This window comes from Musca autumnalis, unplaced genomic scaffold (assembly GCF_047663935.1).
Source record: "Musca autumnalis isolate F117 unplaced genomic scaffold, ASM4766393v1 scaffold_2, whole genome shotgun sequence".
Lineage (NCBI taxonomy): Eukaryota > Metazoa > Arthropoda > Insecta > Diptera > Muscidae > Musca > Musca autumnalis.
In genome coordinates this window covers 174,180,492-174,203,179 of record NW_027411755.1, presented here as the reverse complement: position 1 = coordinate 174,203,179, position 22,688 = coordinate 174,180,492, and the positions used below count along the sequence as shown (strand labels likewise).

Sequence of the window (22,688 nt, the reverse complement as noted above, 5' to 3'; positions counted from 1 at the left end):
CAGCCCCCATTGGGGAACTCGATCTAAAAACGCCTAACTTCATTGAAAAAAAAATTAACAAAAAAAACATTGCACTCACACAATGACACTCCCTAAAGTATGCAACAGAAACATATGTTGCCCACCATTGTCTTAAAATATTATATTAAAATATGGCCTGTTCCCGTACTTTATAAAGTGGTAAAAGTCGTAAAAGTTTTAAAAGTCGTAAACGATTTTCATATAAATTTTGTGTACGGGAACGCAAAATGTGTAAAAGTGGTAAAAATTGTAAAAACTTTTAAGTTATGGAACAGAGCTATAGTTGAAGTATAGATGTCGTCAGTTCGCCCAAAAGTATGCAATAGCAACATACGCATAATTATTCAAAATTGTTTAGATATTTAAATTCTATTTTTTTATGGGTATGAAAACCCCTTTAAATAAAAAGAAAAAAAACTTAAGCGCATTAAGGGGCTACACAACGGAAACACATTACAGTTACACTTAAAAAATTTTTGGTTTGTGGGTGTCTTAGTGTAAATTTCTATCAGAAAAAAAACAACTATTCTCAGAAACAAAGGAACAAAAATGAAGCTAAACTAACTAAAACAAGGCAAACCTGCAACCTACGAAATTCCTTTCGCATAAAAAGAACATAACATGAAACGCATGCAGACATTTCAAAGGCCACGTTTAAGGATTTTTACTGAAGAAAAAACAAATGCTTAGAATTGTTGTTTTTTTTCCTCCTTCTACCTATCCCCTTAGAGTTCATCACTTTCACCATGATTGTTGATTTAGCTGTGTAAGTTTCAGTCGTGCGTTTCTTTTAAGTTGTCCTTATTGCTATTTTTTTTTTTGTTATTTTACCTCAGGAAAAAACATTATCAAAGCTTTTGAATAAAAAACAAAGGTAGTTTTTTGTTGTTTTTTTTTTTTGCTTTATTGCTATGACTGACTGTCTGCCTTGACTGGCCGCTTGACTGACTGTTTTCCTAGAAAAAATATGCAAATTTAAATTTAATTGTTGTGCATTTTACGAGTACTTGGATTTTCAGTTGTGTTTTTTTTTCTACTTCTTCCTTCTGTGCCATTTAGTTTTCTTTTTCGTTGTTGTTGTTCTGCTGTTATTCTTTGTAGTTGAAGTATTTTATTTTCGAAACTTGTACTATTGTTGAAAGCACGCACACGCAGACAGCTAGCTACACACATGCCATAATGCAGGCGAAAATTACCATGGCAAAAATTTGTTTGAGTAATTTTGAAACAGAGAAGGACAAACGTGGTTTCGAAAATGTGGAAGGTGAAAAAATTGTAATAAAATTGAAAAAAGAAATCAAATATTTGGGGCGCAGTAATCCATTGCAAAGCCATGTAAACAGGGTAACTTCTGCATTACCAGTGGGCTAAAAAATTAAGGGTTATTTCTTTAAAATTTTTCATTTACTCATTACTATGTAATGAATACCGGTTGCAGAGAATGTTTGTCCGACTTCAGAACGTGGAAGGAGGACCGAAGAATTCCACTTTCACCATCGGCAATGTTTTGTTAGCAATAGTACGAAGAATAGTTGATGTACATATAAGCGTTTTGGCCACCCCTAATGTTCGTAAGCGAGGCACAGTGTGTACTGCGATTAGCTTAAACTCAATTTGGTTGGGATTTTAATAATTTTCTGTGGAAAAATGGACAATAGTTATGTATTGGACCCCCTGAAAAAAGCAAGTAGGAAATCTTGATCCACAGTGATTCCATATGTGCTTGTAAATTGAGCTCGAGAGCTATACCAGCTATACATCGACCTTGGCATACTTAGTCTTATCATGGTAATTGGATAAATAGGGGTGGACGATACCAAACAACGATTCTGATTATTTTTAATATGGCAAAGCCTAGGGTCCCACTTTCATCTCAAGTGGACACTGACCTCCCCGTGGTGTCACCTTGGAACTGGTGGTGAGCTAACATGTGCCGCGTGTTCACCCATAGGAACGATAAAAAAACAGCATACTATGAAAAATCAAAGAAAATAGGAAAAACAAACCCGAGCCCCGAAAACGTTTTTAGTACCTTAATCTGCGGATCTGTACCTGGAATGTCCGGACTCTCTGTAGAGTAGATGCAGCTTGCGCACTGGCGGAAGGTACTTGCTAAGCACAAAGGTCATATTAATGCCTAAAAGGAAGTGCGGTGTAATCGGGCAGACCTAAAGATCACAAATCACAAACGTGTTGGATTTATTGTAAATCGGAGGCATAAAAATCTAGTCTCCCCGACCTAAAAGAAAGATAAGGAAACTAAGAATAAATTTTACAAGCGCCTGGAGAGAGCATGGGCATGACATTAAGATTGTTCTAGAATATTATTTGCTAAAATTGGGCAGAATATGTCTTTGATCCCACGATCGTCAAGTTCATCCGTCATAAGATAACATCCGACAACGGAATGAGGCTGATCGATTTTGCAGTGGCAAAAACATGGTAGTGAGGAGCATCGGTTTTCAACACCTAGACATACACAAGGCCACGTGGATGTCCCAAGATGGGAAAACAGGAAACCATATTGAACTTGTTGTGAAAGATGAAAGACACTCTTCCAATGTGTTAAATGTCCGATTTATTCGGACACTGATTCGGACCATTTCTTTGTAACAACCAAGGTACGCACCCGACTTAAAGTAGGAAGACATTAATCGAACGTGTTGGTAGTACGATCGTTCCGAGGAGCAAACATAGGCTAGGACCACTACCTTGTTACAGCAAAGGTACATACCCGTCTAAACGTTGCAAATAAATCACGTACAGACACAACACGGAAGGTGGACATCAGTATGCTGCAAACACAACAGATAGCCACAGCATATTCCACTCAACTGGAACAATTGCTTAATGAAAGCACTCCTCGTCCCAATAACATATCAGCGCAATGGCAAAATATTACCCAATCCATGTAAGCAGCAGCAAAATCCATACTTGGATACCAGAGACCTCCACCAAGGAACTCATGGTATGACCAGAAGTGTCGTGATGCTACCGAGGAGAAAAATGCGGCATATATAGGCCTACTCTACAATCAGTAGCAACGCGTAGCGCACGAGAGAGATATAGGGAGAAAAGGGGAGAGGAGAAACGTCTTTTCCGCAGGAAAAAGAGAGAAACGGAAAAACGGAAGTGTAAAAAATCGAGATGTAGAGGAGTCAGAATAAAGTCCGAAAATTCTACCAAAGAGTGAAGCATCAAACTGATGGCTTTGGTACAGGTACATCCATCCTCCTGTTGAGACAAGCAAGGTAATTTGGTAACTGATACAGATAGTGTGCTCAGGATATGGAAGGAACATTTATCCAAACTGCTGGTAGCCCATACTAACGAAGACAACGAAGATACCACAGATCCAATCCCAGGAGATGGTATTGAATGTATACCGCCCGGCCAAGATGAGGTTAAGACAGCAATAAAATAAATAAATAATAAACCGGCTGAAGAATAATAAGGCAGCAGAAGCCGATGGCCTACCAGCCGAGCTGTTCTAATCCGAAGGCGACACGCTGATAAGGTGTATGCATCAGCCAATTAGCACCATCTGGCAGGAAGAACGCGTACCCGACGATTGGAACGTCAGCATCCTATGTCCAGTCCACAAGAAGGGAGACTGTGTGCTCCAATTACAGGGGCATAAGTCTGCTCCCTGTTGCATATAAGATAGTATCTGGAATATTGTGTGAGCGACTAAAGCCTATGGTCAATGAAATAATTGGACCGTATCAGTGCGGCTTTAGACCGGGCAAATCCACCATTGACCAGATATTTACCTTGGGACAAATCCTGGAAATGACCCAAGAAATGCAGATCGACCTTCCTTCTTTTTGTCGATTAGAAAGCAGCCTTTAACAGCCCTTTACGTTCAAAGGTGTTCCAAGACATGTCTGATGTTGGTATTCCTGCAAAGCTCATTCGTCTTTGTAAGATGACATTAACTGATACTCGGTCCTCAGTTAAAATAGGAAAGAACCTCTCCGAAGAGTTTATTACCAAAAGAGGTTTCGTGTGATCTCTTCAACATCCTGCTGGGGAAGGTCATACGAAACGCGAAGTTCAAAAGAAGTGGAACAATATACACAGACAGCCATATGTTACTTGCTTATGCAGACGACATTGACATCATGGGTCGATCGGTAAAAAAAACTGACACCATTGCAAAAGTCGAAAGGGAATCTGCTAAAGTCGGTCTGGCAGTAAACGGCGATAAAACCAAATTCCACAGATCTCCCACCATCTGTGAATGTTGGTACCTAAAATTTTTAGGTAGTAAAGGACTTCGTCATCAGTTGTGAATTACCAAGAAGAATAGTGTTGGCCAACAGATGCTACTTTGGGCTGAGTAAGCAGTTTAGGAATAAAGCCACATCTCGTCAAACAAAAGTAACACTTTACAAAACACTGATACTGCCCGTGCTATTGTATGGTTCCAAAGCAAGCAGATAAGGCAGTGCTTGGTGTGTTCGAAAGAAAAATTACTCGAAAGATATACGTGCCAATCTGCGTTGACTGCGAATATCCACGTCGTATGAACAACGGGCTGTATCAACTACACAAAGACATGAACATAGTTAAACGTATCGAGATGCAACGATTGCGTTGGCTAGGCCATATCATAAGAATGAGCGATGATGAACCCGCTAAAAAGGCGTATAAATATGGGCCGTAAGGAGGTCTACGCCGATCTGGAAGGCCAAAGCTTCGTTGGAGAGAACAAGTGAAACGAGACATCAGAAAGCTACAAATCCCAGATTGGGAAAATACAGGAGCAAACAGAGAGGATTGGAGAACCCAAAGTTGGTCTGGTAATCAACGGCAATAAGACGAAGTTTATGGTAATAACAAGACTTCCAGTAGACTCGGTCCAAATGTCAATGTTGATAACAAAAATCTATAGGTAGTAAATAACTTTATTTTCCTCGAGAAAATGAAACAGAACTTAGTGTGTTTGAGAGAAAAATTATTCGAAAAATTTATGGACCAGTATACGTTAAGGGTAAATACCGGCGTCATATGAACAACGAGTTGTACCAGCCTTCCGATATTGCTATAGTAAAATGTATTGAGTTACAACGATGGGTCGTATCAAAAGGATGGATAAAGGTGTCCAGGCCAGAAAGGCATATGAATACGATCCATTTGTCGGTATACGTCCCAATAGGAGTCAAAAACTGGTAAAGTAAAGTAGAAGATCGGCGCGATTGGAAATCTATTTTTAGTACGGCATATGGAACACAGTAAGATCCAAAGAGCGGTATACTGTCGTAATTCTATATTAGAAATCTATTCTTAGACCAGATATAGATCGAAGAGAAGGAACTTGGGGTGTCTACAAATAAGTCTGCGTGGAAAATATTGACGGCATATGAATTGATAGCTTTGTAATCTATGGACCTAAAATTATCATTTTACTCTGTATATTGCATCATACATGCCAGGTCATTTTTTAGTGTAGATGCCGAGTTCCTATCTAAACGATAATTTGAATTTGCACATGATCGAAGGGGAAGGACAAATATTTCATTCCACATTGTGACCATTAGAGGTCCTTAATACCGGTTTAGATGTAAGTGACAGACGTTCAAGGTCATTGGTACTACATTTGAGGTCATTGAACCAAATTTATCAACAATGACTAGGATTAAATATCTTTGGACTCGGAATTTAGGTCTTTGAGTTCAAATTCATAGTCATGGTAGATCATTAGATTAAAGGTCATTGACCTATGACCTTCTATAAAACTACAGTTTATATTATCTATATTGTAGCTGTCGGGGACTTAAAGTCAATACGTCAAAGAAAATCTTCCTTATAAATAATGTATGCATGTACATATGTATGTATTTTAAGGGACAAATTATATTTTCGTTTATAAGATCCAGACGTCACACTGAATCACATGATCCCCTCAGTTCGTTTGCGATAAACAACGTTCTATATTCGCCATCAATTTTAGTATTTATTCTAATTGAATAGCAAGCTTTTGAAGCGTTTAAAAGTCCTTTTTCCATTATAAAAAATTAACAAATTTAAGAATTTTTTAAATATTCTCCCCAAGAAAACAAAACAAAAACGATTTGACATTCCTGAATGTAATTAAAAACAATAGCTAGCTGGCTTGCATGTCAAGGTAACATTTTTTAGATTGCTTTGCAAATGACCTTTAAAATTTATAGCATTTTTGAACAGTAGCAGTCGAGGCAAACGGCGTAAGCAAAAGTACTTGATGTTAATTTTTTTCACATTATATACTGGCATTTAAATGGTATATAAACAAAGTACATATGTATACGGAGTATATACCAGTCTGTATACATAAGCATGTATATTTGTATGCTGCCATATGAAATAGAAGCTAGGTAACTAAATAGGCCTAAAAGCTCATGCTATATACATATGTATATTTGAGTTGTATTTAAGGTGACGAGTGTGTGCGTGGACGTTTGCACAAATATTTCATATGCTTTAGTTAATGAGCATTTTATAACATAAACAACGACATTTCAGAGTTTAGGATACTTTTGATAATATTTCAATTAATTAATTATTATAATTTTAAAAAGCCAGGATCATAACAACATTTTGAAGAATTTTTTTGAATGTGCAATATAGTTATATTTTGGTAGACGTTACTACTTACAAATCAACCTACAAACCCATTATTTTTAGAAGTGCATGTGACGTCAACTAAAATAAGTAGTTTCCGTATGGTCAATTTCAACACTTCTGATTTGTAGTTTTTAATATATATGTATATATGTATGTATTTACATCAACAGTTTTTGATTGTGTTTAATTCGTTTGCCGATTGTGAGCGCTGAACTCAAAGCTCTAGATTTTGCACATGATCTGAGCCACCGTATGCTGGGGATTGAAATTTTGTAATTAGTGGTGTATATGTAAATGTATATTCTTAACACAAATATGTACCCATAACTTCAGTACGCATCATAATTACTATATTTTGGCATATATTTCTTGCAATCCCTTCCCTTCCCCCTTCCGCCTTCCTTTACACACACTTCATTTAACACAATTAATAAAATAAAAACTAATTAAAATTAAAGGGAAAAACAAACAGAAAAAAATACAATACCTTTTAATTTTAATTTCGGTGGTGAATAAACAATCGATCCTTTAGAATCGGTATGAAAATAAATATCAAAATAGGCTAAAAGGTCTGTAAATAAACAAAAAAAGAACACATAACAAACAATATAACAAAAACATTAAACATACATAAAAATCCATTAAAAAATTCTTTGCAAATAAATAAAAAGGGAAAACAGAAAAAGAAATAATAAAATTACTACTTTACAGAAGAAGGCAAATTGTGCATGAGGAAGGAAGGGTTGGGAGTTTCTAATTCAAATTGTATTTATATTGAGGAAGTGCTAATAAAGATGGTTTCATTATTTCCATTAATAGCATAGGTATTTCGTATTTCATATTTATATTTAGCAGGAATATGCAATTTAAATTTACATTTCTAAAAAAAATGTGCAACATTGATATTGTTATCAGTAGATTCAAGAGAAATTATAAAATCACGAGATATAAAATTGGTTTTTTTCAGGAGCTGATTCAAAATGTCAGTTTCCAGTATATAAACCGACATATGTATTTGTATCCATGTCGTCCATTGTGATACCATTGATTTTAGGAAACAACTTTAAGGGATCGACATAGCATTACAAATTTGATTGAGCGAGGTATTGGAATTATTCTTAATCTGCTCTGTTATTGTGCATACAAAATGAGGTTTTAAAAAAAAATTATAGAAAAATGGATAGAATAGACATCGGGTTCAATAAACCACTTTTAAGTCCTGGTTATGGATCTAGATGGCCTCGTTTACTGTTAGTATGGCCTAGTACGTTTTTAGTCGATCTGCAACCCTCCCGATCGAGTTGTTCTGATGGTAATATTTATTATAATTGATGACAGTTTTTAATCTAGGAAATCATGAAACGTCTTTTCAGAAATGCCGCCGTTAATATGATCAGGTACTATCTTGGTCCATATGGTAACACTCTTAGTAGGAATATTATATACCTAATATCGTTGATATTTATTAGTAGTTTATCCTTATTAAAAATAAAATATCATGATTTTTAAGTATTTACCGAAAACATGAGGTATTTTGGAACCTCCATTACAACTTGTATTATATGTATTTATTGGTTTTGATTACACTGGTCAACAAGACTTTTGTTTCAACAGATTTTTTTTTTTGTTTCTTACTGAAATCGGCGAGTTATTTTCAAATCCAGTCTCGGGGTTTTTCAACCAGCTCTTGTTCTTCAGATATAGCTCAAAATCCCCATCTAAACATGGTTAAATATTGAGTTTTTAAAGAAATTCGGGGATATATCACTGAAACCAATGCGAATCTTCTTCTGACCTCTGAATCAAATTTGTAGATAAGGACAAGGGTAAAATATTTGCAGAAATAATGAACTCGAAAAACTACATTTATTGCCTCAAATTTCAAAATATATGCAAAAATTCCACAATTATTATACATTTCGCGCCGTATCTCCTTTTCTTTCTGAATATTTTCTTTTTCTGAATATTTTCTTTTGGAAAATATTCCCTGGAATGTAATACACAACTCTTCAGAACATGTCATTGTTGTAAAATACCTCTATGCCGTTGTTTTCAGTACATTTTTCAACGACGATTTAATAAAAATGTCAATAATGTAGTGAAATCAGAAATGGGAGAATAAACTGTTGGTGTGAACTGTGTTTGAAATAAGTGTTGATAAAGATATGATGCAAAATACCGCTCAAACAACATGAAGTAAGCAGTTTAGAGTTTCAGAATTTTCTAAAGAATTGTTGACAACTTTATTTGGAAGATTTTTGCAAAAGGCTACTTGGTTCAACTCCCAATAGTTTAGCCGATACTGACCACAATTTCAGCAAGTATGTACAATTTTCTATATTTTATAGATTTTGATGCCCTAGATGGAGTTTTTCTTAGTTTTTCTTCAAAAGGTAAGTTCTACTAGTTTACGGCTACAACATTTCTAAAGACAGCAAGGCCAAATTCCTATTCGTTTCTGAGATAAAGGCCTGATAAATGCAAGAAACTGTAGTTTTAGCCCGGTTTAGATGAGGCAATAAAATCCGAACTGGATCTGACAGGACCAAACCCTACTAGGGTTTTTGTGGTCTCAATATGTATTCAATGCAATATTAAATTTTTTGGTTGTTATTTCAAAAGGTTCTGCTTAGTTTTTTATAGCCTGTTTGATTTTTTTGGGCATGTGGGTTAGGCAGTTTTGGCGCGGAGCGCCTTAATTATCTGACATTTTTCGTAAATGCAAAAACGTGTTCGTTTACTTTGTTCGAAAACAATTACTCTCCAAATTCTATATATTTGTCTTTTGTTATAATATAATTATAATATAATATTATTATTTGTATATTATTATTAATACAATAGTATTATTTATTACAATATGATATTGGCAAGGAAAATATATAAGGAACTGTTATCAAACCTCGCTGCATAAACTTTTGACATCAAGAAAAGGCTAAGGCCTGAATGCGCATTCTGTAACATGTTACTAAATTCGCCTTGGTCGAAACAGGCAAGTCCATACTTCCTAAGAAAATATCCTGAAGGTTGCAAAAACCCCTATGACACCGTGTGTAGTGGTTCGAACGCAAGATAACTCTCGAGCGGATCTGCCGATTTGGTAAAAAATTTGACCTTCGTAATATTTTGTCCAAACTTAGTTTAAGTTCGTACCTCACCCACAAAAGTTCAAAAATGTTCGGAAAAATTGTGCGCACAATAACTCTTGAAGGGAGTGACCGATTTGGTTCATACTTTGTACATCCTAATATATATACCAGATATAGATCAGGTTTGGATACGGACTATATTTGTCCACTCCTTCGTGTACCTCCCACACAAAATTTCGAATAAGTTCGCTTTAAGACCTACTCTCGAATCACTTTGATTTCAGTTGACGAAACTTGCATTCTCAATTACGACAGTAAAATTTTTTTCATGGGCAAGTCCACTCTTCTTGAGAAAAAAGATGTAAAAACCCCACGTGACGCCATATTTAGTGGTTGGAGAACACGACAACTCTCGAACTGATTAGCCTATTCGGTCCAAAATGTCGTCATATTTTGTCCAAACTTAGTTTCAGTTCGAAAATGGGCAGTACCGGTGCACAACATCGGGTAATTCCCCCAATATTTAAAAAATTTCATTAAAATTGTATGCCCGAAATCTCTTGAACGGGACCACCAATTTGGTCCAAACTATGGATCTCCTAATAATTTGTTCAAATTTAGTTTTAGTTCTAAAATGGTCCATATCGGTCGTCTCTTTAGGGTACCACCCCCAAAAAGTTCAAGATTTGTGTAAATGTACAGTTTAGTGTCTGTTATATGATCCTTTGGAAATGTATACTGATGCTATTCCTTGTGGTCCTGTTTACAACGATATTATGTTTTCCGTGGACAAGTCCATGATTCCTGTCATACTGTTCCATGCTACCTGGCATACTGTTATACGATGACCGACTGAAATGACCAGTGAGCGCGATATCTATCGAAAAGATATGACTTTCAAAATAAAATCCACTTCCATAAAGTACTACGTCGGTCCATTCCTTTAGGAACCTCCTCCGCAACACTTTTGAACGTTAATCCTAATCCACATGTTTGTCGGCAAGTTCAAATGCCGAAAAGGGCCACACAATTCTGAAAAGACCCTAAATACATTCAATCTGAACCTAAATGAAAGTTTTAATTCACAGAGGCTGAGGGTATATGTCGACTGACGCTGTTTTACTTGTTAAGATAGAGCTTTGTAAGTTGGTATAGAAGTTTCTATTACTCCTAGAATGTTTGGTATTGCAAATGGGCTATATCGGTCCACTTTTTAATATAGCCCCCATATCGGTATTCGGTATTTTTAAGGTTTTAACTTCTTTATCACACCGAATTGACTGACATTTGGCACTTAGTCTTCGTTGGGGTATACAACTTTTCCCCAGAATTTTGTCCATATAGGCCCATGTCTTCATATAGCCCCCATAGAACAGTACCTCCCGATTTGCGGTATTTTGAAGGCTTATTTGACGTTTGAGGTTCCTATATGTCACAAAATATCTCCACCAAAAATGTTCAACGTAGGTTAATGTCTCGGTATAGCCCCCATATAATGGTACCTCCCGATTTTCGTTATTTTGAGGGGTTTAGTTAATGCACGGTTCCGAAATCTGGGTACTTGCGCAAGCAGATAAGGTAGTGCTTGGTGTGTTTGAGAGAAAAATTCTTCGAAAGATCTATGGGACAATCTGCGTTGGCGGTGAATATCGACGTCGTATGAACCACGAGCTGTATCTGCTATACAACGACGTCAGTATAGATAAACGTATCGAGCTGCAACGATTGTGTTTGCCTAGGCCATTATCAATTATACCTAAGAAATACAAGGAAAGTAATTATGTTACACACTACAAAGTAATCAGTAATGTGGTACAGAGCACGTGTTTACGGCAGGATTTTTTTTTTGAAATTTAAAAAATAATATCATCTTTTTAAATAAATGTATACCGTTAACCTAACCTTAATGTTCTTAGGAGCCCACCTAAAAATTGAGAGAAACACTCTAAACCAGGGTTAGTCAACCACTACATATGTAATAGTGAAATAGTGAACGTTAATTCATTGCTAATTGATAATTATCTTTGAACTACTGGTAATGAAAAAGGATGCTTGTAAAGAATTATTATTTATTATTGTTGGGATACAACATTTTCAGTAAAAACTACAACTGATAAAATGATTTTACACAAGTCTTTCAAATGATACGATAACGTATCGTTCGGGGCTTATCACACTTTGGAACACTTGAATTTCTTGAAGCTTTCACTTAACCTCCTATATAGCTCATTCCATGCCTATTCCATATATAAAATCGTATTATCAGTGTCCTCTACTTGACATTTGGCTGGGGCCGACTGCTACTGTTGTTGTTGTCGGTGTTGTTGTCATTTTCAATTGTTGCCGTGACTCTATTCATTTTTACTGCACTGCAGTTATTTGCTTGACATTTCTCTTTATTTTTGAACATTTGTGTGTAAATGTGTGTGTGTGTCCGTGTTTGTTAGTTGATGTACGTCCCTGCGAATGTATGAAAATGTTACATTACTCCAGTGTATCTCTACCCTCCAGGGAGGGAGGGAGAGTGAAGTGAGGACAGGGCAAAGAATCAGGGGTTCAAGTCTACATTTGTGTATTTGAGCCTTTCTGGGTTTGTTTATGCGTACTAATGTATTTGTTGCTTTTGCTACTGCTGCTACTCGTCCTGTTGTATGCTGAAGTATGCTAATTTAGCTTGTGTTTTGTAACAAAATTTCCATAGCGTGAGTGTGTTTGTTTTTCGGTTGTCCTTAATTGGTTAGTATTCTCTGTTTGCCTCAATTCAGTTTTGTTTTGTTTTTGCTGCCTGTTTTGTACGTTTTGCCGTTTGTTATTGCTGCAGTTGTTCGTTTCGTTGTACGTCTTCAACAGAAGGAAATGTTAAATTTACACACACTGTTCGTTTGGAGGACCAGGACATTTGACAAATGATTGTTTAAAATGAAAATACCAAGAAAAAAGGGCCAAATCAACAACAACAGCAGTAGCAACAGCGACAACTGTTTTAACAAAACTGTATATTTGCAGCAATTCTAAGGGCTGAGTATGGCACTTGTCACAAGCATTAACAAATTGTTTTATGGATTTTTTTTTTCGGGGAGGTCATGTATTTATTTTTGATGGAAAATTTATTAAATTACATACATATAATGGAGAGATTGTATACAACAGCTTGCTTGGAAGAAGTTCTTTGGTTTCATTGATGGAAAGTTCTGTTTCGTAAGAGGAAATATCCGATCATGAAATATTTGATTGGGATCCGATAAAATATTCATATGTCTGCAGAAATCAATCCTTGTCCCGTATAACAGCAAATAGTAGTCAACTCCCTACGAACACTGCAATATCCAATATGTGGCAAACAAAAAGTGTTTCCCTAGACCCTTTCTTAATGAAAGGGTGCTTCTATAGACCCCTTCTGAATTAAAGGGTGGTTCTCTAGACCCCTTCTGAATGAAAGGGTGCTTCTATAGAAAGGGTGTTTCTATAGACCTATTTGAAATGAAAGGGTGCTTCTATAGACTCTTTCTTAATGAATGAGTGCTTCCATAGACACTTCGTGAATAAAAGGGTGCTTCTATAGATCCTTTCCGAATGAAAGGGTGCTTCTATAGATCCTTTCCGAATGAAAGGGTGCTCCTATAGACCCTTTCCGAATGAAAGGGTGCTCCTATAGACCCTTTCAGAATAAAAGACCCTCTCTGAATGAAAACCATTTCATTTTCTTTAGACCCTTTCAGAATAAAAGGATGCTTAGATAGACCCTTTCAGAATAAAAGGATGCTTAGATAGACCCTCTTCTGAATGAAAACGTGCTTCTTTAGGTCCTTTCAGAATAAAAGGACGCTTAGTTAGACCCTTTCTAGAGGAAAGGGTGCTTCTATAGACCCTTTATGAATGAAAGGATGCTTCTATAGACCCTTTTAGAACAAATAAGTGCTTCTATAGACCCTTTCTGAATGATAGGGTGCTTCTATAGGTCCTTTCTGAATGAAAGGGTGCTTCTATATACCCATTCTGAATGAAAGGGTGCTTCTATAGACCCTTTCTGAATGAAAGGGTGCTTCTATAGACACTTTCTGAATGAAAGGGTACTTCTATAGACCCTTTCTGAATTAAAGGGTGCTTCTATAGACCCTTTCTGAATGAAAGGGTGCTTCTATAGACCCTTTCTGAATGAAAGGGTGCTTCTAAAGACACTTTCTGAATGAAAGGGTACTTCTATAGACCCTTTCTGAATGTAAGGGTGCTTCTATAGACCCTTTCTGAATGAAAGGGTGCTTCTATAGACCCTTTCTGAATGAAAGGGTGCTTCTATAGACCCTTTCTGAATGAAAGGGTGCTTCTATGGATCCTTTCTGAATGAAAGGGTGCTTCTATAGACCCTTTCTGAATGAAAGGGTGCTTCTGTAGACCCCTTCTGAATGAAAGGATGCTTCTATAGACCCTTTCTGAATTAAAGGGTGCTTCTATAGACACTTTCAGAAAAAAGGGTGCTTGAATAGACACTTTCAGAATAAAAGGGTGCTTCTATACACCCTTTCCGGATGAAAGGGTGCTTCATACATCCTTTCCGGATGAAAGGGTGCTTCTATACACCCTGTCCGGATGAAAGGGTGCTTCTTTACACCCTTTCCGGATGAAAGGCTGCTTCTATACACCCTTTCCGGCTGAAAGTGTGTTTCTATAGACACTTTCAGAATAAAAGGGTGCTTCTATACATCCCTTCCGGATGAAAGGGTGCTTCTATACATCCTTTCCGGAAAGGGTGCTTCTATACACCCTTTCCGGCTGAAAGGGTGCTTCTATAGACACTTTCAGAATAAAAATATGCTTCTATAGACCCTTTCCGGATGAAAGGGTGCTTCTATAGACACTTTCAGAATAAAAGGGTGCTTCTATAGACACTTTCAGAATAAATGGGTGCTTCTATAGACACTTTCAGAATAAATGGGTGCTTCTGTAGACATTTTCAGAATAAAAGGGTGCTTCTATAGACCCTTTTCTGAATAAAGAGGTGCTTCTATAGACCCTTTGTGAATGAAAGGGTGCCTCTATAGACCCTTTCTGAATAAAAGGGAGCTTATATAGACCCAGTCTGAATTAAAGGGGCGCTTCTGCAGACCCTTTTTGAATGAAAGGGTGCTTCTATAGACCCTTTCTGAATGAAAGGGCGCTTCTATAGATCCTTTGTGAATGAAAGGGTGCCTCTATAGACCCTTTCTGAATGAAAGGATGCTTCTATAGACCATTTCTGAATGAAAGGGTGCTTCTAAAGACCCTTTCTAAATGGAAGGGTGCTTCTAAAGACCCTTTCTAAATGGAAGGGTGCTTCTGTAGACCTTTCTGAATAAATGGGCGCTTCTATAGACGCTTTTGAATGAAAGGGCGCTTCAATAAACCCTTTTCGAATAAAAGGTGCTTCTATAGACCCTTTCTGAATGGAAGGGTGCTTCTATAGACCTTTCTGAATAAATTGGCGCTTCAATAGACCCTTTTTGAATGAAAGGGCGGTTCAATAAACCCTTTTCGAATAAAATGGTGCTTCTGTAGACCGTTTCTGAATGAAAGACTGTTTGTTTAGACCCTTTCTGAATGAAAGGGTACTTCGTTAGACCCTTTCTGAATGAAAGGGTGCTTCTGTACACCCCTTGTCAGTGAAAGGGGTCCTCTTCTCAATGAAAAGGTGCTTCTGTAGACCCCTTGTCAGTGAAAGGGGTCCCCTTCTCAATGAAAAGGTGCTTCTGTAGACCCCTTCTCATGGAAAGGGTGCTTCTATAGGCCATTCTCAATGAAAGGGTGCTTCTATAGGCCCTTCTCAATGAAAGGGTGCTTCTATAGACAACTTCTGTATGAAAGGGTGCTTTTATACACCCCTTCTAAATGAAAGGGTGCTTCTGTAGACTTCTTCTGAATAAAAGGGTGCTTCCATAGACCCCTTCTGAATGAATATGATTTAACTTGTTAGCCCCTTATTTTGATGGTTGTAGTGCCCTCTAGCAATTGTAAGTGACTCCTTATGACCTTTATGTCAGAAAACATATACTCACACACGGAAACAATAGTTCCGTTGTAATCAAGGCCACAAAGATTATATTTGTTGAAAATTTAAAAACGATTCTCGAGCAGCTCGTACACCGAACTTAACAAACAAAAATTGTATGATATTTTGTGGGGGAGGTAGATACACGAAGAAGATAGCCTTTCGATAGTCGGTCAATCATTTAAATTGTAGGATTTTTTTAGAGCTCTTTAAACGGGTTGTTCATTTGATGACGCAGGCTATGACTACATGACCTGAATGTTAATAGAAACCACGGTGCAGCAGTAACAACAAGAACTGCAACGAACGAACAATGATATAAACCCAAACACAACAATAAAAACCTTAATAGTCACATGTTTCTTTGTGTATGTGGATACCCAGCAAACCAAACTGTAAGAGGTTGGTCTGAATATCTGACCGAAGTCATATTGCGTGGTTGACGTGTTCTCTGGTTGACCAAAACTCAGATCAAAATTGTATGTTTTTTCAGACTTTCTGAACTTTCATACGCTTCCGATTCTAATGAACTATCGTATGAATTTCAGATTAAGGACGTAAAATATTTTGAAAATCGGAAGTAAATTTTATGAAATTTTGAACTATTATTGCATTGCCTTTTTACAATGAATATTGCCACTGTAGCACAAGAGCAAATATCCTTCAGTAAGAGGAAAAAAATCCTTCAGAATAATCGGACAGAGTTCGAAACGAAGTCGAGCAGACGCTTCCGAAAAACTTTCGACTTTAAACAGGCGCGCCGCGACGGACGTCCAACAATTCGGTTTGCTGGGTATGTTGTACACTTTTGCATATTCAGTCACCCACACACACATACACTCCCACATAGAACTCCAAAGCCATGTCATGTCTGTATGAGTTAAGTTTTATACGCAATATAAGAGGAAATTATCAGCCTTGACATACATTGTGTTTATGTTTGTTTGTATGTTAAACATACATACATATGTACATATTAGACGAACGACTAAAGCACTCTGTTTGATTTGAGTGCAGACAAATCTACAACATAATGTAAGCATTATTCTTTAAATGAAGAACAAATTAAAGAGTTAATTGTACCGAATGTTAAACATGTCAGAACGTGAATACTAAAAATTGGAAATTACGTAGATAAATGGATCGATTTCAATTAGCAAGTTTAGTGTTGTAGTTCTCGTAATTGAGATTAGAATGGAACATCACCCAAATAACATCATCAAGAATATTTCGTACAGCAATATTTTGTGCAAACGATTTGCTCTTTTGTGGAAGTGGCATGTATCTGTACAAAGGGCTCGCTAGAAGCACGAGAACACAAATTCGATCTGACTGTTGAACGTACCAAGTCAATATCAAGTTAGTCCCTTGAAGGGATAATATATAACATATAATTGTTCCACAAACATGCCAGAAGGGACGAGGGAGATTTCTCACATATCATGGGACCTACTTTTTATTTAAGGCACCATTTGTAAAGAAGTTTTTCATGGTTCAAATTCTCGGGAAATGACGTCAACATTACACTGAGGGGTATTTTTGTCAACGTTGAAAAGGAGAAAATTTAAAGATTAAAGCCATATAAAGCAAAACATGGATATTGCAGCATATATGGACAATTACGTAGGAATTTAATATGTGTTGAAGCGATTGTAGTACTCGTGATTATAGTACTCGCGATTTCGATCTAACAACACAAAAACTAAATAGGGTTTTTGTCGATTGGGCTTGTATTTTCATAAAATCCGCAGTAGAAGTTGTTTGCACAAAATAACCTTGAAAATGTTGCAGAGTGTAATATAATCTTTATTTTTTCCTCATATTTTCTTCGCATTTTTTGCAAATAACATGAATATTGTAGCTCTGACCTTCAAACCATTGGCTTCATTTTATTTCTCACAATGTCGGGATGCTGTTTTTATTTGTTTACATATTTTTGTCAGCATAAGCGCTATTATCGTAAAAATTCATTTGCAAATACGTACAATTTTGTAATAAATTTGATTTTTCGGGAATCGTTGGTTCAGTAGTCAATTGTTCCGCACTGAAGAATGTGAAGAACTATCTTAATAAGAACCCAATAGTACTCAAATGATTGTAGATTCTTTGTGCTCTGAGCATGGGATCAAATTTATACAAGACTTATACAACTCCTGCCGCAAGAAGGACAATCTCTCCCTGGGATTCATCCTATCCAATGGCAACGTAAATGTACTTTCTTGTGTATTTGATTCTCAGGCTTGTGTTCAATTACCAAGTATCCTCAGCATATGCATGAACGAAAAAAAACAAGTAAGAAAGTATCAGTCAGCTGTGCTGACGGAGAAATGACTTCAGCCACTGACCAAAAAAAATAAAACCAAACACAATAATGATGACGCATATAAAATATATGGATTTTGTATCACGAGTTTGCTATAAAATATGTATGAACCGTAATGTGGGGCTATACCAAATCATTGACATATACTCGTACCAAACATTTTTAGTAAACTTCTAAACTAAACTTCCAAACTTCTTCATAAAGGACTCGAAATATTAAATTACCTTAAACTAAGTTTGAAAAAATTTTGAAACCATTTTAGTATGTGCACGCTGGGTTTTTGGAGCTTTTGGTCCTTTATCTTATTAAGTATTGATTTACTATCGTTGTAAAAGAGGCCGCAAGAAAACCACTGAAAAAAGAGTCAAAACGATGCGAGAGGAGCTTTTAAACTTCACTTTATCCGAATTTTATGTGGGAGGTACACGAAGGAGTGGATCGATATAGTCCACATTCCAACCTGACACATGAGTGGATGAAATAATACGATGTGCAAAGTCTGCACCAATCAGAAATTCCCTGGGAGAATTATCTTGCGGATTTGCCATTTTGGTTGGTGGGAGGTACCCGAAGGAGTGGACCGATACAATCCATATTCCAACCTGATGCATGACTGGATGAAATAGTACGATGTGCAAAGTCTGCACCAATCAGGAACTTCATGCGAGAATTATCTTGCGGACTTGCCATTTTGGTTGGTTTCTTTAGGGTTTCTTGCAGCTTTTAAGCCAATATCTCAGGAAGTATGGACTTGCGCAGAAAAAAATTGTACCGTTGTAAAGTGAGCTGCAAGTACAACCTAATGAAAGAAATTTCAAAGCGATCCGAGAAGTGCTCTTAATCTTTATACGAATTTTGTGTGCGAAGTACCCGAAGGAGTGAACCGATATAGTCCATGTTCGAACCCGATCTGTATCTGGAAGAAATAATACGATGTGCAAAGTTTGGACCAAATCGATTGCTGTCTTCGACAGTTATCGTTCACACCATTTTACAGAAAAATTTTGAACTTTTGTGGGGGAGGTACCGGAAGCAGTGGACCGATATGACCCATCTTCGAAATCGGCTGAAGAATAATAAGGCAGGAGCCGATGGCTTACCAGCCGAGCTGTTCAAAACCGGGGGCGACACGCTGAAAAGGTGTATTCATCAGCTCGTTAGCACCATCTGACAAGAGGAACGAGTACCCGACGATTGGAACCTGAGTATCCTGTGCCCAGTCCACAAGAAAGGAGATAAGACTGTATGCTCTTACTATAGGGACATACGTTTTCTCCCTATTGCCTATAGGATAGTGTCAGGGATATTGTGCGAACGACTAAAGCCTATGGTCATTAAAATAATTGGACCATTCCAATGCGGCTTTAGACCTGGCAAGTCCATCTGGTCAATAGATATTTACCCTGCGGCAAATCCTGGAGAAGACCCAAGAGATGCAGATCGACACCTACCACCTTTTTGTCGATTATAAGGCAGATTTTGACAGCTCCCTACGCCCAAAGGCCAAGCCATGTCTGAATTTGGAATCCCCGCAAAGCTCATTCGGCTTTGTAAGATGACTTTAACTGATAATAAATTCTCAGTTAAAATAGGAAAGGACCTCTCCGAACAAGTCAGTACCACGATAGGTTTCAGACAAGGAGACAGCCTTTCGTGTGACCTGTTCTACATCCTACTGGAAAAGGTTATACGAGATGTAAATGGCACAATATGCAGCAACAGCCACATGTTACTTTCTTATGCTGATGACATTGACATCATAGGATGATACCTGATACCTTTAAGAAGATCGAAGGAGAATCAGCAAAAGTGGGTCTGGCAGTAAACATCGAAAAGACAATGTCGATGGTGTCGACGCACAATGCGTCCATAGAGCTAGGATCAACAGTGGAAGTTGGTTCCTATAATTTTGAGGACGACGCACAATGCGTCCATAGAGCTAGAATCAACAGTGGAAGTTGGTCCTATAGTTTTGAGGAAGTGAAAGACTTCGTCTATCTCGGTACCGCCATAAACACAGCAAACAACATCAGTTGGGAAATAAAGAGAATAATTGTGTTGGCCAACAGATGCTACTTTGGCTTAAGTAAGCAGTTTAAAAACAAGGCCACATCTCGTAAAACAAAAACAATGCTTTACAAAACATTGACACTACCTGTGCTGATGTATGCTTCCGAAGCAAGCAGAAAAGGCAGTGCTTGGAGTGTTTGAGAGAAAATTTTTTCGAAAAATCTACGAGCCAATCTGCGTTGATGGTGAATATTGACGTCGTATGAACCAAGAGCTGTATCTGCTATACAACGACATCAGTATAGATAAACGTATGCAAATGCAACGATTGCGTTGGCTAGGCCATATCATAAGCATGAGCGATGATGAACCCGCTAAAAAGGCGGCCACATGGCGGTACACACAGAACTAGCATGCCAAGGCTTCGATATTGCGAACAAGTGGAAAAAGAGATGAAAAGACGCGGTATTCCAAAAAGCGAAGCAAAAAACAGAGAGAATTGGAGATTTTTTTCTTAGTTCGGCTTATGGAACACATATTCTGTAATGGGCCAGCTAAGTAAGTAACTAAGTTTTGGCCAATGTCGGTCACTCTTTTCAATAGTTATGAGGCCACCATAAAATTTTGTTTGTCGCCGTAAGTTTTTAGAGCTTATGTTTTTTTCACAGAAAGCGTGGACTTACCTATTTAAAAGGAAATAATTCTATCCAAGGCCTCAAGGACTACCATTGTTGAAAATTGCAAAACCGATCCTCGAACAGCCCTTATACTAAATCAAATATTTTGGACCTTTTGTCGGGGAGTTTCTGAAGGAGTGGACCTCAATAGTCCACCTGCGGAAGAAATATGAAATATTATATTGACCATTTAAGTTTTGAAGAAATTTAAAGATTCGCAAAGATTCGACCAAATCGAATACTCATGAGTTGTTTTAGTTGGTGTGGCCAGGTCGCTTTTGAACGTTTGGGCCTTTACTTAGGAAAAATTGACCTGTCCCCAAAAAAAGGACTACCATTGTTGAAAATTCTAAAACAGATCCTCGAACAGCACCTAAACTAAATCAAACTTGTTTGGCCTACTGTTGGGGAGTTATCCGAAGGAGTGAACCGGTATAGTCCACTTGCGGATAAAATATTAAGACGAGAAAAGTATAGATAAAATATATTTTTCCCTTCGAAAGTTATTACGTTAACCTATTAGGCAGACAGACAGGCGAAGGAACATGGCTAAATCAACTGCAAATTGTCCGAAACGGATTAGGTCTTACTTAGCATGGTCTAAAACGATTACTTCAAGGAGACACAATTCATAACGTTGCAAATTGTATGTATACTATATGCAGCCATAAAGTAGCTGTACAAAAATCTATCAATAATAATAATTGTTCTACAAACAGCCCAGGCGGGACAAGGGAGACTTCTCTCATATCAGTGAGTGCACCTCGATATATATTAACTCAATGATATGGGACCTACAGTTTATCGCCGAGTCCGAGCGGCGTGTCCTAAGACACCACTTGTAGAGAAGTTTTACATGGCTGAAATTCTCAGGTAATCTCGCCAACATTACTGAGGGGAATCGAACCCACGATTTTCTGTGTGCAAGGCGGGTGTGTATACCATTGCCACACGGTGGCACAAATATCTATTAAAGAGTATACAATTTATTGCTTTCTAATATTATGCTTGTGTGCATTGCGTAGATTAATATGTCCCCTAATGTTTTGAGTAATTCATCATTGATATCAAAAGTTGTATGCTGCTCCTTCCTATATATGACAACATCATCCATTATTGCCATTTTAAGGACTTTTTGGAGAAAAGCTCTAGTTTTCAATACCTCGCAAGAGTAAAGATGAAATTTGATAGAGACCTTTGGATTACATATAGAGCCATTGTTACAAAAATTGGTCATGTCGGTCCATTTTGGGATTACCTCTCTATAAACAGATTTTGAGTATTTTTATGTTTTACCCATATTTTCGAAAGAATTTCGCACAATATTTTTATTTAAGTTCGGAGTAAAAAGAAAACCTGTATGCAAAAACTCAATAATATAGGTCCACGTTTTGGTATAGCCTATATATATCGGAACCCCCTGATTTTAGTTATTTCCAGTGTCTTGGGCAAATTTTCCAATTTCTAATTAGGCATCTTGGTTTCCCAGATGTGTTCTTCACCTTTCCGCAGAAAATTTTCAATGTATGCCCTTTTTTCGGAGTAGCGTCTATATAAAGGTACCTCTTGAGTTTACCTATGTCGAGGGTCTTGGTTAAATTTTCCAATCGATTAGATCAGAAGATGTTATTAGGTCAGAAGAGGAAACCCAAAAGGGGTTTGTATTCTCATTTTTTTATGATAAAGTTCCCATTTAATATTTTTTATAAAGTGTTAAGTTTTTACAATTTGTTAAGAATCAAGTCTTCAACTCTGACAGTTTATGAAAATAATTCGTTTACAATCTACAATTGATCTCAAATAAAGTTTTGGGCAGTTAATAGCTGATCTCACCTGTCACCTAAAATATCTCAAAAAGGAATCAAAAATAATATAATAAATCGAAAAGTTTGAAAATATTATTGGTTTCAATATAAGTAATAAATATAACAAATTTA

At 37.1% G+C, this 22,688-nt stretch overlaps 1 protein-coding gene across 6 annotated transcripts in view; it reads right to left on the bottom strand.

The window, feature by feature from the left end:
- The window catches only part of tutl (immunoglobulin superfamily member turtle), a 474,553-nt gene that overhangs the window by 77,547 nt on the left and 374,318 nt on the right, over window positions 1-22,688 (bottom strand). For 3 of the 6 annotated variants that reach the window (XM_073969923.1, XM_073969927.1, XM_073969924.1), the window contains one exon: window positions 7,118-7,201. The exons of the other annotated variants lie outside the window; for them this stretch is intronic. In XM_073969923.1, coding sequence (XP_073826024.1) covers window positions 7,118-7,201 — 84 coding nt within the window. The remainder of the gene's footprint in view (window positions 1-7,117; window positions 7,202-22,688) is intronic. 6 annotated transcript variants of the gene reach the window in all.